The sequence below is a fragment of the Simochromis diagramma genome, unplaced genomic scaffold, assembly GCF_900408965.1.
Source record: "Simochromis diagramma unplaced genomic scaffold, fSimDia1.1 OVJJ01000205.1, whole genome shotgun sequence".
Taxonomy (NCBI): domain Eukaryota; kingdom Metazoa; phylum Chordata; class Actinopteri; order Cichliformes; family Cichlidae; genus Simochromis; species Simochromis diagramma.
The window spans coordinates 11870458-11880710 of record NW_024386782.1 but is presented as its reverse complement, the minus strand read 5'-3'; the positions used below and the strand labels follow the sequence as shown (position 1 = coordinate 11880710).

Below are 10253 nucleotides of genomic sequence, written 5' to 3'. Positions count from 1 at the left end.
AGCTCCAACAAATGAAGCCGTGCTTCTGCTTCTGCTGTTCACTTCATATTTGTGAACTTTTGTCCGTTTTTCTTCAGTTTTGTCCAGTTTGACAAACGTCTTTGTCTTGATTTGAGTTCCCCGTTGTTCCAAACACTCATGACTGCTCAGATATAAGAGCATTACCTCTGAACAAATAGCATGAAGGGCTCCCACTCATATGCTAAAATATTTAGGTGCCTAACAAAATCTTTTACATTGATTCTAAATGATGATCCCCTTTTAGATTAGCTCCATAGGAGCTACAGCAAAATACACCAGGGTGTTTTCTCATGGGAACCTTGAAATCAAAGCTGGTGCTGTGACGCATTGTTAGATAAAGATGCTTGTTTTTTCTCTCAGAAGACGGGCCATTAAGATCCCCAGTCTTGCCTGCTCTAGCATTAATGTTTATTTTTTCTCCCAAGACAGTGATAAATTTTTACCACATCATAAATATCATTCTCATCCCTGCCAATTAGAGCTATATATTTGTATTAATATGACTTGTTTTCCAGGGATTATAATAATAGGGTTTGATTGACAAAATCTCAAATCATGTCTGAATTTGTCTTCAGACACACTGGTGTGCCTTCCCATCACCATTTGGGAAACACTGCTTTGCATGCATAAAAAAGTAATGATTTATTTTCTTTTATTGAACACACATGAAGAATCTGCAAGAAATCAGGATAATTAAATGTGAGCTAATATCATCTACAAAAGGAAACAATAAATTCTTAGTTATTTAGCACAACACACACAGAAAAAGAAAACTAGCACAAATCAATTAAACCAATCTATTTAACACAGTGGAATATACATTATGAAATATGAAAACATATGAACAAAAAAAAAGATTTCTATTTGTTTATTTGCTACAATGAATGTGTTTATAATTATGCAAGATTACATTAATCATGGCAGAAATAGAGGCTAAGTCATTAATGTCATTGATTTTCAAATGAAGTTCAAATGAATGATATATTACATGTGGGTTTAATGTAATTATATTCTAACAGCACTAAAGCCAAGCCTCAGCAGCACAGGCATGTTTCAGAGTATCATATCTTAGTAAGTGTGGCTATTTCCTTGACCACAGCAGACTGGATTTGTACGGTGAATTATTTTTCTGCCAGATAATTGTGAGAATTTCTTCATTTTTTCTAGATTTTTCCCATAAAATGGGAAGTGAAGTGAAATCTGTTAAAAACCCTTATAATCTAAATATATAGTCAACATTCACATCTGTGTAAAACATTCCTCTATGTTTTTAATGTGAAAAAGAACCTGTCAACTCAGCGTTGGATCTTGACAATAGTTAGTAAAGAGTAAACCCTGTGACTTTTATTATGAAAAAAACAGAAAAGAGTGAATCAAACAAAGCACATGAGCTATAAATGTTTTCTTTGATTGAGTTTAAAATAAAAACTAAATAAGAGCTCAGAAGGATGTAGATGCTGCTACATGAATACAAACATAGAGTGCTTTATTAATTCTGAAATAGTCAGTTAACTTTAATAGCTTATTTATATTTAGCAGATGATTCTGCTCTCAGAAGTGTTGGAGTCTGTCATCACGGTGTCGTTTTATCCAAAATCACGCTTTCATTGCCCAAAGCCTCACACGGGTTTGACCTTCACTGCGCAGCCCTTACAGCTCTCCTGGAAAACTCCCTGAAGCTATGAGAGAGATGAGACTGATTACTGACAAAAGTATCATTAATGCATGTTGTTGTTTTTCTTTTCACTGTAACGTTTACTGTACATTTTAATGCTGTTTGTACTTACAAAAGATGAAATTTCTAAAATTGCTTGTTCTTGGACTTCAGAACGACATTGAAAATTAACCTTTAGGCGAACAATCGCTATTTGGGCAGAAAGAAAGAAAGAATTGCATATTTAGAATATAATTTAACGTGCAAACTAGAGTAGTTTAAACATTTGATGATTAGACACTTTTTTCAGGAGTAACACAAACAATGTGAATGTGTAAATGTGAATTTTTGAAATAGCTCTTAAATGGTGACAAACTTGTAGTTGGCTTAGTAGAGACGGAAGAAAGTGTTGGTGAAACGGTGGATGCTGAGACAAAGAAGCCGTTATGATATTTATTGCAGATGTAATGCTGTAGCTTTTTGAGCAGTCGCTGCTTGCAGCGGGAACATTTATAGTCAAATGTAAATGTGTGTATTTCTAGTCTCTGTGTTTGTCTTCACTTACATTGTCCACAGGTTGAACTATAGTCAGGACAGCAGTCACCCGATTCCACACAGGCCTCGTCACAGAAACACCCTCTGTTACAGGAGCCGCTCCGACCAGGGCAACATAGAACTGGTGGGCCCGCACAACCAGTAGCACCTTGAACACACAGAGACAAATATGTAAAAGATGTACTGGTGGACTCATGTGAGCACATGCACATTATTATTTAGAGAGTATTTCTAACTACCTGGACCAAGGTTACCATTAATACTTCTACAAGGTAAAAACATTTATTTTGTATTTTGATTTGAATGAGCTTGAAAGTTAATATTTGGTATGACCACCTTTATTCTTTAGCACAGCATGAAATGTTATAGGCAAGCTTTCCTGTCATGTCTTTAAGTATTCTCAGGAAAATGAGTATAAAAGGAACCACTGTCCAATGAGAAGACCTTTAGAAAGCCTGGGGAACTATTGTTCTGAACTACTTGAAATAAAATAAAATAATTAAAAAATAATGATTAAAAATCTATAAAGCAACAAAAAAAAAAGAGAAAAAAATCTCATTAAAAAAAGAAAAGCTCATTATTTTGTCACTGAGCACACTCTGAGTGCTGCTGTTTATTTTTAAGGTGACAGCTGTACAATTTGTAAACACGAAAGCTTAATGTCCCGCAGCCTGATAAAGGAGACGTGGAAATCGCTTCAGTTTGTCTGCAGAGCAAAGTGAAATTAATTTGATTGATTTATTGATTTTTCTAGTAACTATAATGCCAGCAGTGTAAAAAAGAGAGATAGCAGAAGATTAGAATAACATAGCAACATTTGAAACATTTGCAAAGATTAACAACACCATTACTGCAAATTCAATTCAAATAATGTGAACATATGTGAAGTTTCCTGCTAGATTTGCTTTGCTGCACCATTAGCGTGCTGCCTGCTGTAACCCTAATTTCCTTCGGGATTAGTAAAGTATTCTGATTCTGATTCTGATTCTGATATAAGCCCCTTAACACCCCACTTCAAAATTAATATGTCATCTAAACATTTGTACCTCCGCATATTTACCTGAAAAAACACATAAATGCTTGTAAGTACAACCTGTACAATCAGAGGCAAAACTAAGTGCTTAAGTCCTGTGAAAAACTCAGACTAAAAGAAGCTTCGCAACATAAATCATGAACACTAAGCTCTTGTTGAGCGAACGCCACCTTCTTCTTTTTCTACATTAAATTTATGAAGTTCATTTCAGTATAGAGACTCACAGATAAACATCAAAATTGAAAGCATTGAAAGCGTTCCCCCCTTTTTTGTACAGATAGTGCTTCTATATATTCTATATAAAGAATTATGTGTTACTCACTGCTGTAAGGAGGCAGGAAACCTGTCAGGAGTAAGAAACACCAAACTAATGACCAAAACCAATCCATGACTCTGACTGTTTGCTTAACTGGAGATGAAGGTAATGACATTTCCAAGTGAATCACATTTGGAAATGTCAACAAGGAAGTAAAACAGTTGACTTCCTTGTTGATTCACCGATGCCCACTGTTTTGCATGTTCAGGTTGTAGGCATGTAGAAAACTATGTCCTTTTCCTGTCTAATTATAATTTGTGACAACCAATTTAATTATGAAGCCTTTTTGTAAACTGGCTATGATTTATCTTGCAGAGGATTTAGTTAGTGTCAATAGAAAATAACCAGTGATTGAAATAATGAATAAACACAGTAATATCATAGTATTCTCAGAATAATCACACTTATTTCACAGTCTAATCCTGAAAAAGAATGACTTAGATGTATTTCTTGGCTGGACCTCAATGATCAAATTTGAAGCTAGAGCTAGTGGGATTCTAGTTTTATCAACCAGAAGTTCATACTAATCACAGGTGGATGGGCTTAACAGTGTTAAGGCCACAGAATAGGTGCGTACTATACAAACCATTCTTTAATCGTTTACCCAATTCAAGTGTTGTCTATGTTTGTCGCACATGCTATTTCTTTTTGTCCTTGTCTTTTTGAAAGTCAGTCTCTGAGGGAACTCTGATATTTGAATTACCAATAGACCCTATCTATGGAAATAAACAATTTGATTATGAAATAGGTTTTAGCCACCTCCCTTATGCTCTCCTGTTGTACTGACATGCACTTCCACTGAAGATATTTTGATCTTAAGTCTAAACTGTTATCCACAAGAAGATATTTTTGATTGGCAAACTAATAAACAGCTAAATTATCAATCTGTCAATTGTAATAAACCACTCATCAACTGAAGGCCCCATCATTGTTTGTCAATTCAAAATCTCAACAATTACACCACTCTGTATTAACAAGTACTTGGTGATAGTGGGAAGGAAAAAGTCACTGGAAGAATCCCCCAGCAGAGCAGGCTCAGGGAGGGACAGCCACCTGAATGGGTTTGAAAGGGGAAGACAAGAGAAAAGACTATAAGGAAAAGAGCCACACTTGACATGCCAAAAATGATACATTGAATAACAATAAAAAAAATTTAGATTAATTAGAATTAATTTTAAAACAATAAAATCAGCACATTAGATTAAGTTAAAAGCTTTGTCAAAAAGGAAAATTTTAAGCCTAATCTTAAAAAAGTTTCCCTAGTGACAGGTGGTTGCCATGGGGTCACTCAACAGTCTGTAGGGCTGTGTGACTTCACAAATATTCTTCCCATGTGAATGTCATCAACCTCCAGGAACCACTGGCCGGGGAATATACATTTTTCCCATCACGATTGATACCAGATGGTCATGAACCAGTCTCTAATAATTGTTTAACATGAAGTGAATGAATACAAATATAACATCTAAACCTAAGTACGTAAACAGATACATGTTAAAATGTCACCTGCCTATTAAATGGATAATAGACTAAAAAAAAGTACCAGTAAATTTTTAGATGTAGTTTGTCAAGAGAGGTGGATTGAAAGGGATTGCAGCCCCCCTGGTTTACCTCTCATTTACCTGAGAGAGGGTAAAACGACTTAGCATCCACCCTTTTTATGTTAAAGTGATACAGAGTGTTAAACCAGAGTTTATACATGTGATTTTACTATTAGTTAATCTTGCCCAATTGTAATCAAAGTATTATTAAAAATATATCAAATCCGAATATAATCAAAAATAGATTTAATCAAGAATTAATACCTGAATCTTGACCTTTTACCTTTTACACACGTGTGTGTGTGTGTTTGTGTATACTTCTCTCTGCTGGGATTATTTGCATCACCGGGAAATGCAAACATGGCGCAGCCCGAATAATTGTCGGGGGCATTTAGAGTTTGGTTTGACTAAGCAAACTTTGACTTTGACATGTATGATTTAATAAAAGAAGACATAAAGAGTTTTTTGTGATTTACTGGGTTATGTAGAGAAAATGTGAGAAACAGTATTCCTATATAACTGAGCTGATGAAAATCAGTGTTTGACCGAATATGTCATAGTCCGCAGTCCTCGGTGGGTAAAATGCCATGTTTATGCATTGTGTTGATGTCCCTTGTTTCCCTTTTCCCCCACATTGTGTGTGTGTGTGTGTGTGTGTGTGTGCACATCAGTATCTTGGTGTCCTGACTGCACTTGAGGCAGGGTGGATATTACTAGGATTTCCAGGAGAGTTGCGGAAACAAATGGAAGAAGCGAGCAGGTTGTATATAGACATCAAGGGAGCAGAAACAGACCATGGACACTGGGAGAACATACTGCACCGGAATAGGGAAAGCACACTCACCAGGAGCATGCATGGGGATTTATCTGCATATTGTTTTTGCTTCACTGTAAATAAACGCACTGTGTTCTACGTAGAAAGTCCTGCATTTGGGTACAGCCTTCGCACACCTGACAGAATATTCATATGTGATAAAGTTATTGACAAATCATGATAAAGTACGATATAGAAAAGAAGAAAAAGCAATGATTTTGAATTTTGTTTTAAATCATGTTGAAGTAAGGTCACATGCAGAGCGATGATATGTGGCTGGGCCTCTCGTGATTCGATGTCACTACGGGTAAAGCCAGATGTTATCTCAGAAGATGTAATGCTGTAAAAGAGGTGGGACATTAGGACCAGGTATAAAAGTTTTGTGGAGAAGAAATGACTTGTTCTTCTTTTCATCTCCTGCCAGGCAAGCAGAACAGAAGACTAGCTTTGATATGTCCGTTCTCTCTTTACCATCTATTGTCTCAAAATAGCATTAGCTGTTAATCAGATGAGTATAATTCAAGTGATTTGATTATGTGATTATTATAATTTGATTTTAATTTGCTTTGCTCCTGCTAAACATAATAAAATATGCTGAATGATAAAAAAGTATAAATTGAGAACTTTTCCTTTTTAACCCCCTTATGAATCAGCAAAGATATAAACTTCTCATTGTTTAACAAGACTTAACAGGTATCATATAAGTTACCAAGTGAAGAGGGACAGTTTGGCAAGAACACCTTCAGAGGCAGCAGGATCGACATCTGGAGGGCTGAGAAACAATTAGAGCTGGGTGAGTCTCCTTTCTGGCTCCAGCCAAGCTTTGCGTTGCCCACTGGGTAACACTCACAGAGACTATGATTTTTTAAAATAGAAAACCAGTTCCAGTTCCTGTTTTGGGGCTCCCTATTTGAAGATCCATAACATAATAGTTAAGCTGACAATTCAAATCACAATGACAGTGGCAGAATTCTATATAGTTATTTTAAAATACACTTCCATGCATTGAGGTTTCACAGGACTGATAATTTGTGTACACATTTGAGTTTTGCTGCCACACGAGGTCTGTAGAGTCTCCCGCCTTTGAGCCAGACACACCTGAGGATAATCACTCACCTCTTGCTGAGCTGTTGGAATAGTTAAAGTGTTTTTGTCGGCCGGTGGATGTGACTGTACTCACCGTGGCATCTCTTGTTTCCAGGTGGATTGCGGAAACGTGTGGAGGGAGAAGCGCACTGTTGTACATAGGCACCGAGGAGGACAAAACTTCACCACATATCAAGGAGTAGAATCACAGCACGGGGATTGGGAACCCACGCAATGTTTCATAGTTTCTTTTCATTGTAAATAAACACATTTCATTCAGAAAGACCTGCATTTGGCTCTTTCTTCAACCAACCCTGACACCGCTATTATTTTTTCATCAATTTTTCAACTCTACATTAGACCTGTAAAAACCTTTTTCCGAAGTCATTAAGGTTTTTAGAAAAAAAAAAACCCCAACACTAAACATGGGCGGTTAAAGGTTTTTTAATTTATTCATCACAGAGTTAAAGTGACTGACTGACGATTCGTGGTCTGAAAAATGAGAAAAAAGTTTTCATTGTTGTAGTGTATTCTGCATAGGTTACTTTGTGTAATGAAAAATGTCCTTACTGTTTTTCAAAAATGCATTAAGAGTGGTAAAAATGACTTTTATGCTATAACAATTGAGACAAGTCGACTGAGAAAAACTATAAAGTCACTTCTATTGTAGCTTTGAAAATTGGATAAACAACACTGGATGTATTTGGCTCACTTAACTCTTTAAAAGAAAGTTTAAGAAAATATTAAGTGCTCTGAAGAAAGAAATGTGCCAATAAAAACCACACAAAAGTATAACTACAATAGAGTATTGCGCTAACATCTGTGCCGCTAACTTCATAGACCTGGGAACATGCTTCCATCTGCTGGCAAAGATTAGTTACTGGCAATATTTTCTCCTGCTATAAGCATAACCCAGTGCCCAGATTGTGCAGAGGGGTGGCATTAATAATATGAAAAGCAATGGATTTGGATTTTTACAATTGCATTCATAAATGCAATGCCAAGAATGGATCTGATTGGTCCTACATCCCTCCTGTATCAATATGACAAAAGCAAAACATGCCACAGACATGCCAGTGAATATTTTGGTCTAACTCCCAAAAACTTGCATACGTCATTGAGCTGACGGTACCATGGGAGGAAGCAATTGAGGTAGCGTTTAAGCATAAGAAGCTGCGGTATGCCAACTTGGGAGCTGAGGCAGAGGACAGAGGCTGGAAGATCAAGGTGTGCCCGGTGGAGGTGGGATGCAGGGGCATTGTTGCCAGTACAACAGCAAAACTGCTTAGAGAGATTGGGATCAGAGGACAGGTGCAACAGCAGGCTATAAGAGAATTAGCTAACACTGCTGAGAGGACCAGTCACTAGCTATGGCTAAAAAGGGCTGACATCACTTGGGCAGCTAAGGCAGTCAGCTAACTGTGAGAGAAAAGAAAATATTCCGCTCTTCTCCCCTCTGCTCTTCTTCCCTTTTCTGGGAGACAGTGGGGAGGTAGAGCGTACAGCCCGATCCGGCGGGGAGGTGTGGGAAGCCAGATCGGGCGCCCCCCTTCCGGCTCTCCTCTCTCCTCTCTTACTGTAGAAACGGTAGAAAACTAAACAGAAGAAGGAAGAAGAGAAATAACAATTTGACATAAACCAGTGACACACTCCGGGTCCTGATCAAACCTGGCAGGGCCTCTTTGGATGAGAGTGTCTAGTGATAATGGTCGAAACACCCGATGAATCCAAGGTCCACTACTGATGATGTGTCCCAAATTTTAATATGATAATCTAGATTAGATCTCTAATCCCTAAACCTAACCAAGAAAGAAAAATGGCAGATTATCTTGGGTAAAAGACCGAAAGTTCAGCCACACAACGATGTGTGCCGCTAGTAAAGTTTCTGGGCTGCCTTTCCTCATAAAAGCCATCCCTCAAGATTCTCTCCATTTAAAGCAATGCATTATCAGGGACTGTAACATCTAGTCCTTTTACTGATTCAGCCATAACTAGAGGAAAGAGTCCTGAAACAAAACCCTCTTATCAAACAAGAATAAATCACTTTGTGATTAGATAAAGTGACAATGGAAACTTGGGCAGGTTGGAATAAGTGACAAGTGGGGAACAAAAACAAAAGTTGAATTTTTTTCTTCTGCTCTTGTTCCTCAGACTTCAAGTGAAGTTACTGTTCTGCATCTCACTCGTTCTCATTTCCCACCTCTGCCCCTCAGACTGTTTCTGCCCATTGTTATTAACCTTCCACTCCTGCTTGATGGCTACACGCTCTGATGTGACTCATGTCAGAGCCTGTGCTTCATTAATAATACTTTATATATAATACATATATAATACTATATAATTTTTTTTATTTTTTTTTTATTTTTTTACAATTCTGAGTTGTATTTAAGATGTAACGAATAGCTCTATTTCACTTCTGCCTCCAGTGGTTGCACTGCAAACACTCAAAATTTTACCAAGTATATTTGTCTTATTTCTAGTCAAAATAATCTCATTACACTTAAAATAAGACACATAAGACTACAGAGTAACATTTCAGTAAGATATAGGAACTTGGTTTTAGACAGTGCATTTTGAAACTGGTGAATTTTCACTTGTTCTACTGGCACTGTCATACCTAATACAAGATGTTTTTGCTTGAAATAAGTAATAAAAATGTATGTTTTTATATATGCATATAAAAACACAAAAAGAAGCACAAATCAATCAAATCAACCTATACAACACAGCCAAATAGACATTTTAAAAAGAAAAAAACATTCATGAACAAATAAAGACTTTTTTTTATAATCAACGTGCTGTTTAAAAAAAGATTAAATTAATCATGTCAGACGTAGAAGAGATTAAGTCATGAATGTTGTTTTCCTTGGTTGCCCTTATTAGCAGGTGAGGCCTCACTCCCGAGGCGTAACATGCTGACGTTTTGTCACGTCCCGCGGCGTTCCTGAGGAACGCGAAAGGAGACCTTCCGCGTTCTCATGGTACGCACCGGGTTATGGCGGAAATCCAGTGGAATGACGCTCCCGCAGTAATAGACGTTCCAGCCCTGTATTCCAGCCCTAACCATAACCTTATTCCTGACCTTAACCAGGACTTTAATGACGTTAAATAGCGTGTTTCCAAGCGATTTGAAGAAAAAGAGGAAACATGTGTAGATTGAGTCCAGGCCGTTCTCATATTTCCTCATTTTTCCGAGGTCGTCATTTAGGAACGTGTTGGGTAGCTGAAAACGT

The 10253-nt window shown here is 37.2% G+C and overlaps 1 protein-coding gene across 1 annotated transcript; it reads right to left on the bottom strand.

The window, feature by feature from the left end:
• Window positions 1-764: 764 nt before the first annotated feature.
• LOC120727914 (somatomedin-B and thrombospondin type-1 domain-containing protein-like) lies at window positions 765-3678 on the bottom strand. Its single transcript, XM_040022554.1, has 5 exons — window positions 3586-3678; window positions 2241-2378; window positions 2052-2102; window positions 1809-1885; window positions 765-1700 (listed from the first exon to the last, which is right to left on the bottom strand). Exons 1-5 carry the CDS (start codon window positions 3650-3652, stop codon window positions 1641-1643), a joined length of 393 nt encoding a protein of 130 aa, XP_039878488.1. The 5' UTR covers window positions 3653-3678; the 3' UTR covers window positions 765-1640.
• Between the last annotated feature and the right edge of the window lie 6575 nt (window positions 3679-10253).